This window comes from Mercenaria mercenaria, chromosome 5 (genome assembly GCF_021730395.1).
Source record: "Mercenaria mercenaria strain notata chromosome 5, MADL_Memer_1, whole genome shotgun sequence".
Taxonomy (NCBI): Eukaryota; Metazoa; Mollusca; class Bivalvia; order Venerida; family Veneridae; genus Mercenaria; species Mercenaria mercenaria.
The window spans coordinates 11059022-11084106 of record NC_069365.1 but is presented as its reverse complement, the minus strand read 5'-3'; the positions used below and the strand labels follow the sequence as shown (position 1 = coordinate 11084106).

Genomic DNA, 25085 nt, shown 5'->3' with positions numbered 1-25085 from the left:
GATGACGAAGAAAGCCAAGGACAACGAATAATAACCGACAGAATAAGAATACCGCTGAAGAAGAAAGCCGAAGATTATAAATGCCAATGACGAAAACTGCCGACGATGAAGAATGCCGACGACGAATATTGCCTTTGACAAAGAATGCTGACGGCGAAAACTGCCAACGGGTAAGAATTCTGACGATGCAAAATACCAAGAACGCCGGCGACTAAAATGATGGCGAAGGAAAGACGACGAAGAATGATTCCTATATTGATCCGCGTACAAGTAGCGTTGACAAAACAGGGTACCAGTGCATATTCATGAATTTAAATCAGACTGTAATCACACAATGAGATATGATAGGGGAAATACGACATATAAAATATGTTGTATTTTGCCTTTCGTGCTCTGGACCAATGAGATACCGTTTATTTATAGGTCATATGAAATATCATTCTAAAGAACTCCAAGGTGGTTATAGGAACTTTTCAAAATCTCTTGATAAGTTTTAATATTACGTAAAAAACGACTTGATAGGTTATTTTCCGTAGTAAATTTTAACCATTTTGACAGCAATATCTAACAAAATAATCAATTTCAACTTCGTGAATGGACTGTTCAGGATATCTCCATTAGCATAAAAGCAGCATTTCTATGTAAAATTAAACGTTTTTAAATTTTTTTCTTTCGAATGTGACTTTGCCCGATTTTTCCCCCCAGGAAAATGCATTTTCCCATAAATTAACATGACTAAACATATTTTTAAAATTCAAAAAGATCCTAATACCACCAACCGAGACCTTTAAAACTGAAAATAGGTTATATGTTGATTTTACAGCATAAAGCCGCTACTCACGTAAACACTGTTACGAATTAGGTAGACCAAGCAGTAGGTAGAGTTACCGAACTGCAGTAAGACAGCTGTTTGCAAACTTGAACATGCGTCGCGCTATATTTAGTAACGAAAGTTAATAAAATAAAGAATCCTAATTTATGTGCACATTCATTACTTAAGAGTAAGTATATGTTACATATATTTTCCAGCATGTGATCCAGGATGGTATGGCGTTAACTGTTCTACACAATGTGGAAGCTGTAAGAACGGTGAAGCTTGTAACAATACAAATGGTGAATGTACTAGTGGATGTAGTCCAGGATGGTCAACTTCAATGTGCAATAAATGTAAGTGGGTGGGATAATAAATGTAACAAAACATTTCTTTCTTCAATCATATTGACATGATATGAAGTGTAACAAAGCATCTATACAATATCATATTGACATAATTTGAAATGTAACGAAGCAACTATTCAATCATATTGGCATAATAGCAAATGTAACAAAGCATCTATACAATCATATTAGTATAATGATAATAACTCATTTTAATCATTCACATTATCGACCGTCGTAATTGAAACGTTTTATATAAAAGAACCAAATAAGATCCAATTAGAAAACAGTTATTTGTTAAATTGTGAATCTCCAGCAAGGGTTAACGAACTTTATAATTCCCGTCACGACAAACGAGGGGTGGAGAAAACCTCTGTTATTACGAACGTCTCAAATGGTAATGGAACATTATTTTAGCTGAAAGTATTTGTGAAAGGTGTTCAACATAGTCTACATCTCGAGTGTTCTACAAATTGCCAATAATAATAGAAAACCCATCGAATCATGCTGGATTTACATACAACCATTTAATCTGAAAGAGGTTTCCTATCGGACATGATGTATGTTTGCGAATATGCTGCATTTACATTTATTTGTGTCTTATATAATGGTATAGAACTGGGAAACCTGGGCCGTTTCAGTCATATAACAGTAGGGCAAAACTGAATACTTATAAGTTGAATACAATCATATATATATTTCACAGTATGTGATCAAGGATGGTATGGCAGAGACTGTTCTGAAAGATGTGGCGGCTGTAAAGATGGTGAAACTTGTAACAACACAAATGGTGAATGTATGAGAGGATGTAATCCAGGATGGCTAACCTCAATGTGCAATATATGTAAGGGCAGACATGCTATCTATAAACGTATTCTTTAAAAACCCCAAAATTGTCGTTAAAATATTTTCAAATCTAGAAATATGAACATTTGATATACCCAGAACAAATCTCTACCAGTTTTTAATATTTGATTTAGAGGAGTACTGAAAGTCGTTAGATAACTCCATTGCTTGTGCTGAACATTACAGCATGTGATAGTGGGTTTTATGGTGATAGGTGTAACGAAACATGTGGATATTGCTTGACTGACGATATTTGCAATCACGAGGACGGATCGTGTTTAAATGGCTGTGCCTCCGGTTACCGTGGAATGGTGTGTAAAACAGGTCTGGTTCCTTTATGATTATATAACTGCTTTGTTTTAATTACTGTAGGAAAGCTTTAGAAAAACTAACAGCTATGCAAAAACAAACCCTGCAGCATTAATCAATATAATTTCAGACTCTGGGATACATTAAATTTCTTTTTATCTCAATAATATTCAAGGACATGTTTTAAGAAATTTAGCTGTGTCTAGATTCTAGTCAACTATTTGTTTTGTGTATTTTTATCATGATGTCCTTGAAATGTTGAGAGTTTCCTTTGAATCACAAAAGAAACAGAATCTTATTACATACCACATTTTGTTATATAGATAATAAGCACAGGTACTTTGGAAAATGATAAAGCTTTACAAAAATCATCTTACATAAGTGTTTGCATTTTTCATTTTGAAGTTTTTCGAGATCAATAATTATAATTCAATCAATATGACGGTTTGATTCAAAAGTTTTGACAATTCTTTGCAAGATTTTCATACAAGTAATACGGTAATTACCTTTGGATTTTAGAAACGTAATTCATCTTTCTTTTGTATGAACGAAGGTTTATTATTTACAAGAACAAATTGGTAAAAATATAATATTATTTTACAAATTTCAAAGATAAATGCCCAAATAATTTTATATATTTATATAAGGATATTGTTTATATGCTAACTACAAGTGGTTTCAGATCGAAACCTCAACAACTAGATATTTTTTGCCCAAATTGGTTGAAATGTATATCTAACCGAACAATTAATAAAGACGTGACAGAAAAACCGGGTTGAATTAATCAGTTGTGGTTTGGCCTTTCTGCGTTTTGCCGCGTTGAATGTTTTTGCCTGTCTATTTCATCCGCGTTTTTTCATTAATCCATTCAACTTTCGTTTGTGTATGTTTGTACACGATCTGTGTGCATGTACTTATATTTCCATGTTTAGTGTTTTTAAATGGGCTGCTGCGTTCTTCAGGTTCGCCTTTTGTCCTTTTTGTGTGACCTTATTACCATATCTTATAGGATTAAATATTTTTTCTGGTGTCTGTGCATTTGGAAACCTCACCGAATAGCGCATACATTGGGGCTTTATGATAAAGGTGTGCGGTATAAGGTAGGGTTTTCACATGTAAATGTCACACATGGAGGTCAAAGGTCAAATAACTTAACATTGTATCGTATATTCGCTCCATATCTTCTAAACAACTTTGAAGATTTTCAAAAAACTTACATCAGATATTCACCTCATCAAGATGATGTACAGAGCGCCAGGGCCATGTCACTAAGTCAAAGGTCAAGGTCAAATTTGGAGGTCAAATATCCAATAGATTAAAACCTCTTATCCGCTTCATGTCTTCGAAACCGCTGAGAAGATTTGCATAAACCTAGGGTCAAATATGTATCTCATTAAGGCGACATGCAGAGCACAATCCAGGTCACTAAGTCCAAGATCAATGCACACTTTGAGGTCAACGGTCAAATAACTTTACCTCTTGTCCCCTCTATATCTTCTAAATCATTGGAAAGATTGTCATAAGACTAGCATAAACTACTTACCTGAAAAGATGATGCACATCCCAGGTCAACAGGTCAAAGGTCAAGATCACATTTGTAGGTCAAACGTAATAATAACTTAACCCTGTGTCTGCTCCATATCTTTTAAATTGCTTTGAAGATTTTCGTAAAACCAGCATCAATTGTTTACCTCATCAAGATGACTTGCAACTAATATGACCCTGGTCATTAAATTCAATGTCAAGGTCACACTTAGATGAGCTTAAATTCGTACCCACTCCGTATCTTCTAAACCACTAGAATAAATTTCATAAAATTAGCCTCAGTTCTTAACCTCATCCAGACAACTTGAAGAGTGCACAACCCAGGGGCCAAAGGTCAAGGTCACGCTCAGTAGTAAAAGATCAGAGAGCTCAAATTTGTATTCGCTCAATATATTTTTAACCACTGGAAGCATTTTTTGTAAGTCCAGCAACGTATGAAGCGAATATACGATACAATGTTAAGTTATTTGACCTTTGACCTCCATTTATTATGACATCATGTAGAGTGCAAAACCCAGGTTACTATGTTCAAGGTCAATGTCAATGTCACCCCTTAAGATCAACTGTCACGATCACAAGATTTTACTTTCCCTGCATCAAAGCGGTATCTGAAGGAATTAATCGGCTTTAGAGATTGCTATAGTTTCTTATTGATCTTCTCTCAGCACCAAAAATTTCGGAAATAACATTTTACCAAATTTTAAATCGTAACCATGATCATTGAGTAGGAAAAAATCTACTACTATTTGTTTCATTTAGAAATAAGAAAGTTGTTGCCACTTTCCCAATATTTCTGCTGTTTTATCCAACTCTAGCTTACGCGTACGAATTCAAAAATGGAAACAAGGGGTTCATCAAAGTATGAAAATCTCGGCTAGACCATTCAACTTCTTACACCAAGAAATATTGGAATTATAGTACATATGTTAAAACTACTTTTGTAAAACGCCATATTTCTGAGTTTTTAGAGGTAGAGAGTTTTTCTTTCATTTTGCGAAATGGTAGTACTTTGTGCTTTCTTAAGATATCTGTATGATTACTGATACATTGCAAATAGAATGCAAGAAAGGATATATGGTGAAAATTGTGTCAAAAACTGTGGCAGCTGTGCTGGAAATGAACATTGTAACTGAACGACCTGAGCTCGTCCCCATGGATGCATACCCGATCCCAAAGGCATTCGTTGTGATGTCAGAGCTAATTAAAAGTATTACTGTTAGTATAAGTAAAGAGTAGCTCTTTTTACTTTATGTCTACCGCTTCAGAAATGAAACTGATATATATCTATCTCAACATATCTTGGCTAAAAAACTTTTGCTAAGTAGTTCATGTCAGTTTTACTATGTCTCTCAAAAGATATCTCGTCTCTTGTTTGGTACAAAAACTGTGCAAAACATCGATGGTAACAATCATATTTATTCGAAATAATAAGTTTTACTTAACTTTTTGTATGTATTTCTCATTGCAAACAAATTTCTTTTAGCAACAGAAGGTTCTATAGGACTTATTGTTGGCGCGATTATAGGAGTGTTAGTGTTAGTGTTGGTTGCAGTGTTCATAGGATTCATTGTCAGGAGAAAATCGAATGGGTAATGTGTGATCATGAAAACGTTTCTCAGATTTATTTTTTATCATACAAGAATACGTTCTGCCACAAATATGTATGTGATACGTAAAATATTAAAGCCTTGCAGTTGAAAAATGGTTTACATTTTCTTTTAAAAGTAAAAAAGCGGTCACGGAATGTGAAAAAGTTAAACGTCCCGATAATTTAATTTAATAATGTACTTAATACCATTGAATCAAACCATTCAAGTTTGTTTTCACTATACTTGCATATAATGTGTTAACTATTTTACCATAGGGATAAAAGACAATCAGCCGCAAATAGGACTCCAAAGATCTCAGATCAAAGTAAGTTTTTTTATATTCTCAAGTAATTAAATATACACCATTAATAGTTTGTATAAATTCATTTAGTTTTACAGCCATTTAATTTAATCAGTTCTATAAAGCGTGTAAGTTTGCACTTAACTGTATAGCAAAAATATCATACTTGTTATGTTTTACAACATTATCTACCAAATATATTACGTACGAAGCAGACGTTTGGTCTATCTATACATAATATTCCAGATCTTACAGACATACATGGGCCTGCACAGAAAACAAATGTCGTTACAAAACCAGATCAAGACCCAGTATATTGTAACACTGATGAAAAAGAACCCATTGACGAGAATTCTATCAAGATATCTCATCTTAGAGCCCTCAGTAGCAAAGCTAAAAGAGACCCGACCTTTCTGTATTCTGAATTTAAGGCGAGCATATTTAAAAACTATCTTTTAATAAATATAAGATAATTATGAATATTAGTTGCACAAAGCGTATTATCTTTTTTATAAAAAAGGAATATATATTTTTACAGATACCTGTATTTTCTGGTCGTTTGGGAACATTCATTTCTGCTATAATTGAAATCCGTTTATAAGCCGGTACTAGGCGGCGTTAGGAAAGTTGCACATTTCATTACCGCACATGAAAAGACTCTGTATTCATCAGAGTCTTTTATTATGTTGCCTGATACATTCTGTGATTCCAATGATTCATCGTACCGATTTCAATTGTAATCTTATTCTAGATACCTTTGCCTACTAACATTATATATAAAGAACATTGAGTACACTGTTTCTGTGTTTAGTAATGGTATGTAGCAGACTGCGTAAAGACATTCATATATACTGAACAACTGTTTTAGCTCCTAACAATTTTGATGTATCTGTCATATATATGAATATGAATAGGAACGTATTTTTCAGCGATTACAATCGGAAGTAAATTTACTGAGTCGTATCGAACTTACATTATGCTAGTGTATCAATACCGGTCATTTACTCTCTTATAATTTAGGAGTTGCCGTATGGATTAACAAATGACGCATCCGAGGCAAAAGCTGTAGAATACAAACTGAAGAACAGATATAAAGACTTGTACCCATGTATGTATAATAACTAAAGTACTAAAGTCACTGAATGTTTTAACTGTCATCCCTTTAAAACTCACAAGTACATACCTGTATACATATATAAAATTTTTCAATGACTGTTATGTAACCGATCGCTCCGCTAATATTTTACATTGAAGTATTATACATCTTTCTTAAAACAGCTTGTTGATTTCAGACAATATGAACAGAGTAACGCTTCCAGAAATACCAGGAGAATCGGATTCTACTTATATCAACGCCAGTTATATAAATGTAAGTATTACATTCACAATAGTCGTAACGCGGAGAAAGTTGGTTATTCATAACAAGGCGAACTTTGAGGTTGACTTAACGTAATATTCGTAACGTTGAAAAAGTTGAGGTCGACTTAACATGGAAAAATTGTTGTTGACTTAACGTGGCGAAAGTTGTTGAGAAAGGTGAGGTTGACTTGACGTGGAGAAAATTGACGTCAACTCAACGTGGAGGAAGTTGTGGTTGGCCAGATGCTACATTCGTAATGCAGATAAAGTTGTGATTGACTATATACATTATTCATAACGTGGGACAAGTTGAGATTGACTTAACGCAATATTCGTAACGTGGAGAAAGTTGTGGTTGACTTAATGTGGAAATGTTGAGGTTTATTTAATGTGGGGAAAGTTGAGGTTGACTTAACGCAATATTCTTTACGTGGAGAAATACGTTATTGACTTAACCTGGAGAATGTTGAGGTTGACTTAACGTTGAGAATTTTGAGGTTGACTTAACGCAATATTTATAACGAGGAGAAATTTAAGGCTTACTTAACGCAATATTCGATTGTGGAGAAAGCTGAGTTTGACTCTATGCAATATTCGAAATGTTAACAAAGTTGATGTTAAACTGACTCAGTATTCATAAAGCCGAGAATGTTGTGGTTGACTACGTACATCATTTGTAACGTGTAGAAAGTTGATGTGGCATTAATGCAATATTCGTAACAAGGAGGAAATTTTGGCTGATTTCATGTAACACGAAGACAGTTTTGACTGACTTGACACATTTTAACACCTCTCTGCAACTGGTTTTGCGCTTGAAATATAGAAGGTACTAGGTTTGGTAGATGACTGTAAATTGTAGCAGAGTTCTTTTGTCTTTTCAGGGATACGACACTGCTAGCAAATATATTGCCGCCCAAGGTAAGATGGCTAAGATATTTACATCGGTAAACACTGTCAACGAAGCTGCATGTAAATTTCGATTAGTTTGTATGTATTCAAGCGAATGAAATGAAATACTTACTTGTAAGACATGAATCAAGAACCAACAGCTGAAATACGTATATGAGGTATATGAAAACTACTGTTGTCCCCGTCTTAAAGCAAAACATATTGGGAATTGGTTTTAGGTATTAAAGGTATGAAATTGAAAGAAATCACAATCTCAGTATGCGTGGACGTTTTAAATTCCTCTAAACAACCACTTACTACCCATTAAGAAGACGTTTCCCGTCTGCCAGATTGCAGTCGTTTACTTGTGAATCATACTAGCACCTGTTTGCCCTCCGTGACCTCGGTACATGTCTTTGAAGCTTACCCGACATGTCATCGGGAGTTGCGCGTGGACATTTCAGTATGGACGGAGTTTATCGATAGGCATGTTGCAAACACTCGGTTAGGCTCAAATCAAAATTTTGTTTGTTTTCCGCTTTATTTGTTTTTTATATTTCTGTTCATTAAAATATTTCTGTATCACCCTTAAGAATTTGTAGTCTTGCTTTTGCTTTAAAATTTATTGAGTGCCCTTATTCGGTAAAAGTTTTATGTGGCTTCTGTTTTCTCAATACAATTTCTTGAATAAAAGATGTAATAGAATCGTGCTATCGGGTTGTTTTACTGTGTCATGCACTAATGTAATAGTCGACTAAGTCCGTTTATTTGACTTGGACATGCGCACTCGTGTACAATAAATGTGCGTATGCCATGTATAGGAGAGCACAATTCCGTGAAATAACATCTACTTTTATTATTATTGTGATTTTATTTCATTATATTCAGCAACAGAAACAAAAACTAAAGTCGAATTAATGTAAATCAAGTATGTCACAAATATGTGATTCAACGTTTAAAAACCCTTAACTGCAATTTTTACACGTCACATGTTTTCTCTGCAAAGACGTTACGAACAAATTTGATGTAACTGTGCACTGGGAATTGTACCTATCTTTCAGTCGAATCTTCCCATCGCCAAAGCCCGTTTGCATCTCAAACAGCTTTTTAGGTTGCAAAACATGTCATAATGGTGAGCTTATTTAAAGCTTATGGTGGATAAATGATTGCAGAGATATCCCTTTTTCCGCATTCGAAATACTTTTGACAAGATCAGTGTGCGACCTTTGTCAAAAATTCGATCTATACTTTAATCAAAACAGTTAGACTTTTTAAACGTGGAAAATTAATATTTCATATGCTTTTCTGAACACTTTTTGTCTTATTATTCATAACATTGACCAATATTAAAAATTGTATGTCCAACATTTATCAAAAAGTGGTACTTTTCGCGTTATACTCATATCTAAGAAAAGTGTTTTTAAAACCTGTTTTGCCCAGACATGCACCACATGGCATCCTTATCCTTAGTGTTATGGAACGGCTTGAAATTTAAGAATGAATCTGGACTATTGTTCGAGGAATTGCCAGTCGTTTTGGCGTCATGACATACATGTACTTTTTAAAGTCAAGATGCCCTTGACGGAAAATAATTCTTTCAAAATTGTTTTTTGTTGAAACAGTGTCTTAAACATTATCTACAATAACGCCATTCTGCTTTTTATTATTAAGAACGACACACTTTCTGAATGTCTCGTAAAACAAGAGCTAGTTTATACGTGTTATGGCGGGAAAGTTTAACGTGCCTTCCATGATGTGCATATGTTGACGTTACATTTTCGTGTAAATAGAAATGTTGAACATTCATACTGCATTTTAACAGTAATCTTAAATTAGAAACCAATAGATAAAACAAACAACTAATTTTTGATTGGCCTACACGCTTGTCATTATAGGAGTAAACGACAGCTAGTGATAGTGACGTATATACTGCGGCGATATCAAACTATCGGTATTTTAGGCTGGTGATTTATTCGCCAGACTATTATAACCATACATCGAGATTCCAAATAGGTCAACAAAAGTTCAAAGGTGCTGAGACTGACAACACAAGATATAATTTCATGCGCAATTCAAATAGTTCGCCACGTTTATCAGATTTGCCATAGAGTTGTATAAAGATTGTTAAACTTACCTGTTTCAATTAATCTATTTGCTTTAACATGTTATAATAATGTTTTATTTTTCTAACGATAAATACTTGAAAGATAATATTAGAAAATATTACATAATGATGGTAAATTAATTCGCCCCTATGAATGAAATGTCTGTATGAATGGAACTTTTTCGTAACTCAACACTGTTGACCGTTTCATTATAGATTATGACCCCGGTCTGTAAATAGCTAATTATATAAACGCTGGTTCCGGGAAACAACTGCCGATATGAGTTATACTGAGCATTATTCGACGACCTGACACAACATGGAAAATAAGAAATATGAAATATCAATAAAAACTAGGTCACTAGGTCAAATAAAGTAAAACCTTGTGCATGTGTTAGAGGCTGTATTTTGAAATTGATCTTCATGAAATTAGCTCAAAATGACTGCCTTGATGAAATCTAGTGTAAGATTATTTTACTTGTTTTAAATTGTTATATACAGTACAGTACACCAGCTACACACCTGTCAAGTTGATATATTTTTGATGCATTTATGTAATTGTTTATTATATCAAACCCACACGTTTTATACGTCAAATTGTCAGACTGATGTTAGAGAATTGCTATATATTGATGTTTTAGATATTTCGGAGAGAAGGGTCTAGGAGAGACCAGGTGAGACTTAGTAATGGGTCTCGTAGTAATTAAGTTAGGTTTTAAATATGACACTTGTTAAGACTTAAGAAGTTACAAAATGAATTATGAAAGTTATGTACGAAATATTCTACCGTGTAAAAAACATCAAAAACGTTCAGACTCGTGTTGTGTTACGTTACACTAGGTCGAGATTGAATACGGGTTATTTGGGGTCAAAATGAAGGTCACCAGGTCAAATCAAAGAAAAACCTTGTGTATGTGATAGAGGCTGTATTTTTCAATTGATCTTCATAAAATTTGGTCAGAACCATTGCCTTGATAAAATCTAAGTAGAGTTTAAATATGGGTCAACAGGGTTTAAGAAGTGGGTCACTAGATGAAATCAAATAAAAACCTTGTGTATGTCATAGACGCTGTATTTTTCAATTGATCTTCATGAAATTTTGTCAGAATGAATACCTTTATGAAATCTAGATGAAGTTCGAATATAGGTCATCTGTGGTCAAAAAGTATGTCACTAGGTCATATGAAATGAAAAACTTGTTTTAACTCAAGAGACCACTTTTTTAATCCAATCTTAATGAAAATTGGCCAGAATATTTGTGTCTCAATGAAATGATTAGGTCAAACATGTTTACACTGTTATGGTACGTTTCTCAGGTGAGCGACCTAGGGCCATCTTGGCCCTCTTGTTTATTTGTTAATCTTGTATAAATTATGTTTTTTCCTCCAGCTGAAACAGAGACAAGTTTCAAAGTGATAGCCATTGCGCAAAACGATCGCAGAGAAGTCATTTTACCTCATATTTTTCTAAATGAAACCTCAAAGTATTTCGTAACAATTATAAAACAAAAAATGAAATTGTCGATAACAATTTTTATTGGGAGCCTCGAGTAAGAGAATTTAATCGGACAGAAATAAGGCTCCAACTCTTAAGAATTATAGCCTTGCTCTCCGCATTAAAAAAGAATTATAGGGCAGAAGTAAAACCTACCTACAATTCTTCCAAACTTTGTAAACTAAAGAATGAATGCAAAATCAAGAACTTTTACAAAATGTAACAAAGTATTTTCAAAGATGTCTAAACATTCACCCTTCAGGCTAAATTCATTTTAAACAGCAAGAAATGGCTAATCAAATGAAAAATGTCCGCTTTTGTACGACAAATCATTGATGATAAATATTGAAAAAAAACAACAACAACAGTTTATCTTACTTGAAAAAAGAAAGATAATTACCAAGTTTGGTCCTAGTGGGGCTTGAACCTACGCCTTCCTGAAAAAATTAGTTAAAGTAGTTTTATGGTAGGAATGGAATACTCTTCAAAAAAGAAGGTACACTATTACGGGTTCGTCAATTTTCCTAATCATCGTATTAGGGAAGAAACAGGACTAGACAGGGAGGAGGGGGGGGGGGGGGGGGGGGGGGGGCGTAGGCTTTGCATATCGAAATATAGATGTGTTTGTTACCTTTATACTTTATCTAATATAATTTCCCTCAATGTTTATTACTGCTTCTTTGTAAACATATATAAACGGTTATGGCACGCCAGTTGCCCAATAATAACGTGAACCCGGGTTCACGATCGAAAAACTAGGATTAACAATAGATAAATTAGGTTTTTTGAACGTAAAACCAAGTATTTCGAATACTTACCCATATTTTTGAGCGAAACATAAGATAACGGGCGTTGATCATAGTTAACGCCCGTGAACACAGGTTTAAACTAGTTTTTTTTTCAACTGAACTATGAATTTCGGTCGTTTACCTAAGTTCACGAGTGGACCTATGTTTACGGACGTAATCCAGGGTTCACGAGTGTAAACCATAATTCAAGAACGTGAACATAGGTTTACGACCATGGAAATGGGTTTACGACCGTAAACATAGGTTCATGCTCGTGAACATAGAATTACGACCAAAAATCATAGTTTTGATCGAGAAACCAATTTTACTGAACTTAAGCCTAGGTTCACGTTCGTAAACTATGGTTTATCTCGTAAACCCAAGTTCATGGTCGTAAACATAGGTTCACGCCGATAAAAAATGGTTCGCGGCAATCCAATAATCCAATAATTACATTCTTGGTCGAAAAACTAGGATTATCGAATACTAACATATTTTCGAGCGAAAACATAGGACAACGGGCGTAAACCATAGTTTACGCTCTTGAACCCATGTTTACGTTCGATAAACTAGATTTCTCGATTGAACTTTAACTTGGGTTTACAAACGTGGACCTATATTTACGAGTGTGAACTATGGTTTACGACGTTATCCTGTGGTTTCTCTCGAAAAAATAGGTTTACATGCTTTTAAGTTTGAAAAACCTAGTTTATCCATCGTTTATCCTTGTTTTTCGACTGTGAACCTGGGTTCATGTAATTATTGGACGGTTTTCATACATATCACATCTGTAAACTATGGTTCAAGATCATAGACCTAGGCTCACGTTCGTATACAGAGCATATCGAAATATAGATGTTGTGTTTGTTATATTTATACTTTATTTAATATTATGTCCCTCAATGTTTATTACTGCTTCTTTGTAAACATATATAAACGGTTATGGCACGCCAATTGCCCAATAATAACGTGAACCCGGGTTCACGATCGAAAAACTAGAATTAACAATTGATAAATTAGGTTTTTCGAACGTAAAACCAAGTTTTTCGAATACTTACCCATAGTTTTGAGCGAAACATAACGGGCGTTGATAATAGTTTACGCCCGTGAACCCAGGTTTAAACTAGTTTTTTTTTTCAACTGAACTATGAATTTCTAAGTTCACGAGTGGACCTATGTTTACGGACGTAATCCAGGGTTCACGAGTGTAAACCATAGTTTAAGAACGTGAACATATGTTAACGCTCGAGAACTTAGGTTTACGACCGTGGAAATGGGTTTACGACCGTAAACATAGGTTCATGCTCGTGAACATAGAATTACGACCAAAAATCATAGTTTTGATCGAGAAACCAATTTTACTGAACGTAAACCTAGGTTCACGTTCGTAAACTATGGTTCATCTCGTAAACCCAAGTTTATGGTCGTAAACATAGGTTCACGCCGGTAAAGAATGGTTCGCGGCAATCCATTAATCCAATAATTACATTCTTGGTCGAAAAACTAGGATTATCGAATACTAACATATTTTCGAGCGAAAACATAGGACAACGGGCGTAAACCATAGTTTACGCTCTTGAACCCATGTTTACGTTCGATAAACTAGATTTCTCGAATGAACTTTAACTTGGGTTTACAAACGTGGACCTATGTTTACGAGTGTGAACTATGGTTTACGACATGATCCTGTGTTTTCGCTCGAAAAAATAGGTTTACCTGCTTTTAAGTTTGAAAAACCTAGTTTATCCATCGTTTATCCTTGTTTTTCGACTGTGAACCTGGGTTCATGTAATTATTGGACGGTTTTCATACATGTCACGTCTGTAAACTATGGTTCAAGATCATAGACCTAGGCTCACGTTCGTATACAGGGGTTTAAGATTCGTAAACGCAGGTTTACATCCGAAATTCATGATTGTTTTTGAATCCTAATATATCGACCGTAAACCATGGTTTACATTTGATAAGCTACGTTTCTCGAATAAACTATGAATTGCGTTTATTATCCTATGTGGTTTGATTGGATTACGTTCTCGGAACCTGACATTTTAAAAGATATTTATATTTGTAGTTTCAGATTCCAAAGTGAGCATTATGTGCCGTTTGTCTCACTAATTATGTTATCCCTAATGAAGCAAACAGTATTTTTTCACCATCTGTAGTCTGTAATATCCTTACACTACCTTCACAAATTAATCAAGATGGTTCATCACATCAATACCCTATGGTCGCCTTAGTTTGATATGGAAAACCCATAATATCTAAGGTTTTGCAAACATCTTTCCCGCACAGATTTCATCCAGTGTGTTTTGTTAGTCAGCCTTTCTGTACTTTCAGTACTTTGATTGTTTGAAGACGCGGGAAAATTGTCAAACGGGAAGGATCTTCTTAACGGGTAGTAGTTAAAAAACGTACACAGATTATCAAAGATAGCCGTATTACTTATGGCCGCAAAACCGTATTACAGATAGCGACATTACAGATAGCCGTATGTCAAAGAACTATTTTTCTTGCATTGTGGTTTATCGCAGCTGTACTTGGTTTACTCGAGTATGTAGTAATTTGTGATAATGTGTAACGGATACATTCACAGGTCATAAACTGCGTTCTTTTTAAACGGGCTGTCTTCTTGGAACCCTGATATTCCTACTGAAATTGAAATAAAGTCATACAATAAACACAAGCATATTTTTTGCAGGTGCCCTTGAAACAACTGTTGAAGATATATGGAGAATGGTTTGGTCAAAGCAAATTTCTGTCATAGTCATGCTCACCAACTGCTTTGAATTAGGCCGGGTATATTTAGAATTTGTATTTCATTAGCATCTTATATGCAAAAAACTTAATCATTTAAACTTATGTGTTATTAAAAATATGCATTACTCGTTGTCTGCTTGCAGTCTTTACACGCGGCTACATGTTTAGAAATGTAGTTGTCAGTTTTGTTTAACAACATATGAGAAATTACTACGCGATATATGATGCGCCTAACTTATTGTATAGACATCAGTAGGCATCTAATCCATGCCAATTTAGGTAAATCATTACTGATATTTTTAACGTTTAGTTTCATAACTATTTGCACAGCTCAAGTGTGTCCAGTACTGGTCAAATGAGGGCTCTAAAGTGTACGCTGATATATCTACAGACGTTGTCTCAGTTGAAGAATACACTGATTTTAAAATCAGAACATTTCACTGCACCCAGGTAATGAATTACGGCACTTTTCCTATTCAAATAAAAAAGGAAACAAGTATATGAAGGTACTTTGTACGTATAGAATGCAACCAAGCAAAATGAAAACATGTTCGGTTTGATTGAATTTGTTCAGGAATGGGTATGAAATAAACAACGCCCCATACGTTCCGTGAAACAAATTATGTAGGATGTTTTTGAAATAATAAAAGGCAAGAGGACCAAAAAGTATTATATACGTGTTTTAAATATGCACTACGAATTGCAATACATATCTTTGTATTGATTGTATTGAAATACCATCCATCTACTATTTCTGCGAGATCATGCAAATTCAACATTACATGCATATGTAAGAATGTCACAGAACCTTACACAATGGCAAGTTGTCAGGTCATATTCATTTTCTTGTTTTCAATATCAGTTGATACTACTTGAACCACATTCTTAATTGCAAGAATAAAAGAAGCGATTGCAATGTTTTCATTATTTGTTTGGAGCAGTTCTTGTTCAATGTTCACACAATTTTGTCAGAATGATTATGGGCATATTAAATGGCGCGATACCCAGCTTGATCTTCCTTGTTACCCGGTTCCCGACTGGTTGTAGTCTGACTGGTTGTAGAATGACGCCCTACAATCAATCCGGTATGAGGTAATATCGGAACTCCAAGAACGGAAGTTGGTTTATCCCATTTTTACAAGCGTTTTATTTGATGTATGGATTTAGACGATTCCGGCGTTGGCGGTGTAACAGAAAGGAACAGTATATTATGAAATTCTAGAAGTTGAATACCCGTTGCGCAGGTTATGGTTACTAGTCTAGTAAAATTTGTTGTGTATGACAAATCCATCACTTATACGGGTCAAATGTCAAAGATGTGATACATTTGTTTGTTATATGCACAGGAGCCGAGTCATTTTTTCCCTGTATGATCATAATAGGTATGATCATTATGACACAGGTCGCATCTGTGATTATATGTAACGTTGAAGGACTAGTTGTACTCAGCGTCATTCCTGAAATGTCTTCTCTTCACATTTTTCATTATTCATAAGTTATAGACTTTGTTAGTAATCATTGAGCCGATGGTTATTGCCTGCCAGTTTTGTAAAGTAACTCTAGTGTTATGGTCCTTGGATAAGTCAGAGATAAAATAAATGACAGCTTGTCTGCTGAATGCTTATAGTATTCTAAATACTAAGTCAGGCGTATATTTTGATAGTTTGTCGCTCTTTTAGAATAGTTGCTGTATTTGGAAACGAATATTACCCTCGTATTAAGAATATATTTCTTAATATTTTTTGTTATAGCTGAGTGTTATAGAATATTATTCTGTTGGAGGATAACCAAACAGTATTGGTAAATTTGTTGCATGGTTATGTACAGTGTAAGGAAAGTCTTTATCAGCCATTGTATTTGTTACTAGTACATATTACTGGAAACACACTAGTCTTCTATACCAAATTATAATTAATACACTAGCAAATTCACAAAATTTGTTTTCAAGAACAAACTGATACAATCATATAACAAAACTTTTTGTAGAAAAGATTACTTAGAGATTTATATGAAGACAAAACAGATTAAAATATTTCAGGTGGAATCTGGAGAACGCCGAACAGTACTGCAGTTCCACTACACAGCCTGGCCCGACAAAGATGTCCCTGACACTGCCCTTTCATTGGTGCAGTTCTGGCGAAAGGTCAGGGGTCACGAAAAAGCTAAACGTTTACCATGGATGGTGCACTGCAGGTATTGAACAATATATTCATATCAAAGTATACCATATTCCAAAGGAATTGGCTCCTTTCATCATAACATGCACGTTCAAACGAATTGAATATCAGTTACATGCATGTATTTCTGTTACAATAGTTCCACTTTTTTGCCGAAAATGTTGTTTTTTCTTATCTTATCCTTTGTTTCAGTGTACATAAAGTCTTAACTTCTGACAAACTGTTTCAGTGCTGGTGTCGGGCGAACTGGTACATTTATTGCACTGGATTATCTGTACGACCAGGATAAATCCGAGGGAAAAGTAAATATCAAAGGTGGTGTATACAATCTACGGCAACAGCGACTGAATATGGTGCAAACAAAGGTCGGTTCGCAAAAATATGATTCTCTCAAACATGGTGTACATGTACTTAAATCGTAAAAAAATTTGAATTACACTCAAGGACTTCTAAGCCTCCTCATATATACATATGGAAATTTTGACCCAAGGAGAATTTTAAAATACATATATTGATGTAAGATGCATAATAGATAAATATATCAAGACGATATATCTCCAAAGCTTAACGAAGCGTAACTATGGGTAATCGGGTTCATATTCTGATTAATTTGATTCTGGTATATAAAAATTGTCAGTTGTTGTCGTTGGAAATGTATATCGAATATCCGTTTATTTTGTTCCATCATAAGCAGGTAGATAAATTGACAGTCTCTTTTCATGTTAGTTTTACGTTGCAAAATACATATTGACAATGACGTCATTCACGTGGTGGTGTCAAAGCCACAGCCTGTCCAGTATAATTACTGTGACTTTCCCGTACCTACAGATATATGGTGTTTAATGTTGTCGCTTTAAAGGGTTTCATTAAAAGCTTTTGAAGAACACCTACTTTTAAAAAAGTAAAAACCAATACTGATTTTGATAAATAGAAATTTAATTTAATAAAGGTCGTGACATTTTAAAACAAATGATTGTTCACAATTATACAATCGGCTTCTACTTTGTAACATTAATTTTTGTAAATATGGGCAGTGAATTTGGTATGACGTGAATTACAGCCCAAAGTACACGTGCACATGTGACGGCGACTACGCTCATCTCATCTATCACAAAAGAAAAAAATAATGAATAACGATAAGCGAATATCAAAAATATTTCAATACCAGTTATATGAATGAAATAATTGCCATATATGGATGAGGCGTCATCGAGTGTATGTGTAACTTTAACGTTTGTCAGCCGCAAGTTGCTTTAAAGCCGAAGTTGGTTTAGATTTCCAAGGGCAAAATCATTATTTTAACTTGCAATTCATATTAATAAGATGCCCAATACTGTTTTTATGAATGATTTTCTTCATTTTCTTTGTTAATGATAATGCATTTTAAAGTGAAAAGTGCTATTTTCATGTCACGTGAGTACAGATTTGCGGACTGACAGCGATTTTCCTTTACCTTGACTTTATGATTAACATGTGACAATCCTTCTAGCTGGCTTGCGGTTTTGGTAGGTGGCTTTTCCTGTTGGATATGTATCAAGGTGTGTTGCTATACCTGGGTCTCCGCTAGTACATTAAATAATACCCAGAGGAGCACATGAGATCTCCCTGCACCGTCATAAGCTTGTATGTCCAATAATTTTGTCGGTGCGAGGTTAAATCCTACAATAACAAAAATATGTTTTTATTTAGATTTATAAACTGATTTTTTGTTAATTAGGAGCAGTATGTTTACCTACACGAATCAGTTGCAGAAACACTTGATCCCTTAGGGGCTGTGTGTGAGAAGGAACAATACATAAATGTGCATAGGAAACTGTTTACCGAAGAAGGAATCCCTAAACCAGTCCTACATGAAGAATTTGAAGTAAGTAGTTTCATTCAGTTCTGTTAGCGGACACTTTTTCAGAATGTTCAATTATATTAATAAATACGTCTATTTCTGTGACTGTTTTGCCACCTGAACAAAAGCAGAACAGCTACCTCAAGAATACATTACAGATTAACAAAACAATAGCATAACTATTGAATGTTAAAAGTGTTACGCCACTCGGACATGGAGACCTTCATAATATATCTTACAACGTATCTGATTAAAATAAAATTGTTTATGTACTTTATGGCAGAATATTTGTGAAGACACGGAAGCGGGAACTGAGGCAGCAGAAGCAATTTATCGAAATATAGCAGACACTGACAGTGCGAGCAGCAAAGACCATTCTGATGCGATGCTTCCGGAAAACATACCCAAATCAAGAGATATTCAAATCGTTCCAGGTAATCATAATAACCAAAACCAAAATAAAATAATTACCATAACAGCCAGACGGAGAATTTTATTTACGCTTTAAATTGTATGAAAGCCGATTGCCTGCAAACAGTTTCTATATTACTTAAGCTGTAAGCATTCTTGTCATTTCAGATAACCTCCACCGACCTAGATTAGGAATGGCTGTCAAAGGAAGAAATGATTTCATTAATGCTGTTTTTGTCTCGGTTAGTGTGTTTATAAAATTTTTCTTTTGTACGTTAGAGCCTTCTTACATAAATTTTACAAAGGGGAAATATTTCGTAGACGTTTTGGTACAATAAAACTAGCTGGAATATTGAAACTTGATTGTCGTACTGAATAAAAGTTCTGTGAATGGACTTAATGGACTTAATTGTGGTCAAAAGAATGTTACTCCTGAAACGTGATTTTGCTGATAAACTTCTTTTATTTGTGAAGAAAGTTATTATCTGCCTTTGAAGTGGTGCAAATGGGATTACTATTGAACAAAGTAAACTGCTGCATTTTTAAATATTACTCAGATTGTGAATACTATTGTAGTATCAAAAAGGGTGCGACAGCCTGCACGTATCGCAATAAGTTAAACCATAGTTACAGCGATATCTCATAACTAAACATTGAAATTAAAACACATAATATATATAAGTATATATCTTTCAATCTTTTTCAGACATACAGACAAAAAGATCGTATGATTCTTACACAGTTTCCATTAAGAGAAACTGTTGTTGACTTTGCAAGAATGGTGTGGGAGTTTAACATTAAAACAGTTGTATTACTGGAGGATTCACATATTGCGGTATTTGCCTTTGGAAAATTGATTTTGAAATACGTTTCGTACAATCAAGAACATGTAAATGGATCCTTTTAATATGAAGGTCAGATAATGATATCGATATTGGTTACATATCGTGCACAGCATTCTTTATGAGTAATTCAAAAACCTGCATTTAAATTTGTTTGCAACTTTAACAGTCGATTAAGCTAACGGCCGGTTAAATTTTAGCGTTTAGAAAAAATAAATGTATCATTTAAGGATTATGCCCACTAAAAGTCTATACAGTAAAATCAAAACATAATACTAATGTTTTACACTAAGACGAATTTTTTAAATTAAAATTTAACAGGCGGTTAATCTAACCGGTTGTAAAAGTTTGAACAAATAGACCCTTAGTGTACATCTTTAATAGAATAAATTAAATCCAATAATGATGTCAAATGATGCAGATGCATTTTCTGTTTTGTGATTGATTTTATATGTAGTTTTGAATAACTCTCGAGGTATGCTTTAGTATTCTATGTAAGCTGACATTGCTAATAATCTAATTGGACTATAGAAGCTATGTAATTTTGATTTCGTTATTATAAGATCTGAATATCTATTAATTTTAAAGTAAATAAAGTCAATAAATTATTTATTAATCTCTCTTAAATATTGCTTGCATTATGTTTTTCATTATAAGGAAGAAATTCACGAAAACTTAGTTACGGAAATAATAAAAGACACAAGAAAGTTGTTTTCGTTTTCGCTGATAAATTCCAAACAGTATTTGATGTATGTTGCAGGAAGGTGTATATTGGCCTTCAAGTGATGTACCAAAAGCAATTGGACCACTAAAGGCCGAACTTTTGCACGAAAAGAAAGAGGAGTTTTACATATCAAGAACAGTTAGATACAGTTTCCTACTAAACGACGGTGTAAGTTTACCATATATCAGCATCACATTTCGAAATTATCGTATGCATGTTTGTATTCCTTTTCATTCTACATTTGGAAAAAAAGCAAAATATGTTTGAGCAGAAGGGAAATTGAGGACAAAATGTATAATTCAGATTAGGAAAATGAATTAGTAACCAGTGATTTAAATGTTTTGATATAAAATTTGATAACCATTGTAACATGTGCGTAGGGCTTGAGGAACAGATAGATAAATTGAAAGTTGAACAACATAAGAACTTGCGTACATTTCGCAGCAAGTTCATGAAAATACAGATATTTCAAAGTATTTTGTCAAAAGTAGCGTTCCAGCAAAATGAAATCAAATTTGCAAGGAGATATGATGAAAATGATAATGATGAACAACGTATAGTGCATATAAAACTGATTTCAGCCAGAAATTGAAATTGTTAAACGGTCGGGATAAACTGATAAGGGATAACGTAAATCTAATTTCAAATGACCTTACGATAAGGCAGCCTGCAGTTTTGTAGGGACAAGGGACAAAACATCATTACAGGTGGGCGAATACTAAAAATGGTGAAAACAGATGGTTCTGTTGAAACTCAAGATGCGTTTAAAATCGCATATTTAAACGGAATGCATATGAATGATGGTGTATGACCGGAAGCTTCTTTTTTGTTTTTGGATTTAATGTCGCACCGACACATGATAGGTCATATGGCGACTTTCCAGCTTTAATGGTGGAGGAAGACCCCAGGTGCCCCTCCGTGCATTATTTCATCACGAGTGGGCACCTGGGTAGAACCACCGACCTTTCGTAAGCCAAGTGGATAGCTTCCCCGCATGAAGAATTCAACGCCCCGAGTGAGGCACGAACCCACATAGATGAGGGGCAAGTGATTAGAAGTCAGGACCTTGACCACTCGGCCACGCACGGAGGCCGGAAGCTTAAAAATTTGACAAAGCAATCAACAAAAATATAACGCGACGTACTAACTTGACGGCTAAATCGCGATCCGTTGACAACCGCAAATGTGTAATAGTGGAAAAAGGCTTACAAGACTGAATGGCAAATTGGTCTTGATTCCAGACTTGCATAAAAAGCGCTTTGTCGATATCCCTTTTATCTCAGAGCGTGCGTAGTATAATTGCAATTAAATATATTTGAACTAAAGAAATAAAAAATGTTGTTTGCCTTTAATGAGTACAATGTGATACGAATTGAATGTTGACGAGATTTTCATTATTTTAGTAATACGTGTTTATATAATTAATGGTCAAACTGATAAATCTATTGTTGCTTGTATAAGCAGATTTGAAAATCCGACCGAGAATAACTTAAGGGCTATCTGCCAAGAAACCGCTAAAATATTTACCCAAGAGCCGGATATTTTCCATTTGCACCTGCAATCAGTGATATATTCTTTTATTTGCACACCTAATTCTATAAATATTTAAAGGAATCGGAATTTACTTATAAGTAACACATACATTTACGCATTTATTCATAAATGTAGTTCGTTATGACTTCATTTACATCACATGTAATGCTTCACCCTTGGGCGTAAACCTAGACGGGCCAAACACTGATATATTAACTGGAAAAATTCCATCCAGTATGCAAGAACAATTATATACGTACACCGTGTGATTTGCATTATATCGCCAGGAGTCATGTGACCGATGTGTATAGCTATTTGCTATATACCGCTTAAAATCAAGAAAATATGTTATATGACGTTTTTTCTTTTCTATATTTATCAGTTCATTGTATCAAGAACTCAATTTTGTTGATCTTATTTAAAGATAGATTTTCATTTTCACAAACTTCAGATCAAAATGTGTATTCAACACTAAGGCATAAAAGTGAGACGAAGCCAGAATCGGCAGTTATTTAAAATAATTTTCCATGCTGATTGTTGATTTTATCCATGACAAAAAAGCGTTAATACATTATTTTGCCAAATTTCCAACCATTTGTTATTACTGAAAATAATCCAAACTCTTTCATAGGAGCAGCAAAAGGATGTTCACATGTTCCATTTCCGAGCATGGCAAGGCAATGAGAAGATACCGAAAAGCACAGCGTCAATGCTAAGACTAATATCAGATATTGAGAATGAAGACACGGGCAAAGAAAGTAGTCCACTGGTGATACAATGCTTGTGAGTATCTTTAAGGCGTAATAATCTGGAGTGATAGAAACACATTTTACTGCTATCCCGAGGATGACATGGGATCCATAAGTGTAATTAACTCTATTTATCCTGTGGTTGGTTTATGATCGGCTGACAACTTCACGTTTTAGGCATATTTTAATGATAATAATGGCAATGAATTTCTATTCCGTCTAATGCGAAGAGCGTTTGATCCCTGATGAATCATTAGAAGGTCAAGTCTGTTTCTGTCCCATAGATGTTGCGAAGCAAACTTAAAAAATGAGGTTTCAGTGAATATTTAAGTTTGCGCTGTGTTACATGGGGAGTAAGAGGTGTTGCACATTTCGTTACCTCCGTCGACAAATTCAGTCAAATCTTATTTTTGCTTTGTTGCCGGGCAATTGCTTTTTTATTTGTTTGTTTTGTATACGCCGTTTTCAACAGTTTTTCAGTTATGTAACGGCGGGCGTTTAACCTAACCAGTGTTCCTGGATTCTGTACCAGTATAAACCTATTCTCCGCAAGTAACTGCCAACTTCTCCACATGAATCAGCTGTGGAGGACGAATGATTTGAGACACAATGACTTTTATCAAATCGTCACGGAGAACATACGCCTCGCCCAAGGCTCGAACTCGCGACACCGCGATCCGTAGATCTGTGCTCTCCCTATTGAGCCAAGCGTATGGGCTACCGGGCAACTACATATTTTATTACCTTTTATGAAGAAATTCAGACCTTATCTAAAAATGATTGAATCTTATGGAAAAATGTTTTGTAGAGTTTGTTCATGAAAATGGACATATACTAATTGTGTATATATCGACAAATGGAAAAAGTCAGGATAACTAAAGTGTCAGAATACATTATTAAACAGTCTGGTGTTTCGAGATATATAGGAAATATATTAGGATATAACCTTAAAACTATGACATATTAAAGAGACGGTGCTAAGAAGAGCGGGCTTCTTTGTGTGCTGTTATGTGTGTTGGAGAGGATGAAAACAGACCGGGAGGTTGCCATTGCAGAAACTGTCAGACTAGTTAGACTGAGAAGGAAACAAGTAATTGACAACATTGTAAGTCACCTTTACCTAAATCTGAAATAGTTTATGTTAAATAGGGTCTATACAGTAAAACACATTGCTAGAGACAATTTGCAAAGAAAATCCCTTGGCTCTAAAAACCAATAGTTAATTCATTTTTTTTCATCATTTTAAAACTTTTATTTTTGTCGCCAGTTTATAGCTAGGATAAATCATTTATAGACGCAATGATAGCCATCTCTTGGACTGAGCTGCTTTCATATCGTCGCAGATTTTATGTTTTTTTGTTTTGCAAATTCATCGGGTGTATTCGTTTAATAGGTTTTTGTTCTAAATAATGAGCATTTTTATGGTGTGCATACAGTGCTTTTTGATACGAAAAACAAGGTTAAACTTTCCGGTGGGTGTTTGCCACTGACCATCCGCTGTGTTTCTATATTACCCCCCGTTGAAGGTGGAGGAATATAGATTTGGCGTTGTTCATCCGGCTGTTCGTCCGTGCATGCGTCCGTCCGTCCGTCCGTCCAAAATTGAAAATTCTTAACATCTTAAAAGAATCACCAAAACTCATATAATTATTATTTAGCACATGCCCTTGG

General features: G+C 34.6%; 1 protein-coding gene across 3 annotated transcripts in view; it reads left to right on the top strand.

Annotated features, from left to right (window-relative positions):
• Window positions 1-25085, top strand: part of LOC123556442 (uncharacterized) — a 468205-nt gene that overhangs the window by 337578 nt on the left and 105542 nt on the right. The window contains exons 17-30 of one of the 3 annotated variants that reach the window (XM_053542658.1): window positions 6769-6856; window positions 7041-7117; window positions 7989-8025; window positions 15080-15177; window positions 15469-15588; window positions 17177-17331; window positions 17545-17680; window positions 19033-19179; window positions 19439-19589; window positions 19735-19808; window positions 20273-20401; window positions 21169-21300; window positions 23297-23448; window positions 24384-24519. In XM_053542658.1, coding sequence (XP_053398633.1) covers window positions 6769-6856; window positions 7041-7117; window positions 7989-8025; window positions 15080-15177; window positions 15469-15588; window positions 17177-17331; window positions 17545-17680; window positions 19033-19179; window positions 19439-19589; window positions 19735-19808; window positions 20273-20401; window positions 21169-21300; window positions 23297-23448; window positions 24384-24519 — 1632 coding nt within the window. The remainder of the gene's footprint in view (window positions 1-6768; window positions 6857-7040; window positions 7118-7988; window positions 8026-15079; window positions 15178-15468; window positions 15589-17176; window positions 17332-17544; window positions 17681-19032; window positions 19180-19438; window positions 19590-19734; window positions 19809-20272; window positions 20402-21168; window positions 21301-23296; window positions 23449-24383; window positions 24520-25085) is intronic. The other 2 variants (XM_053542659.1, XM_053542660.1) reach the window with 2 other exon arrangements.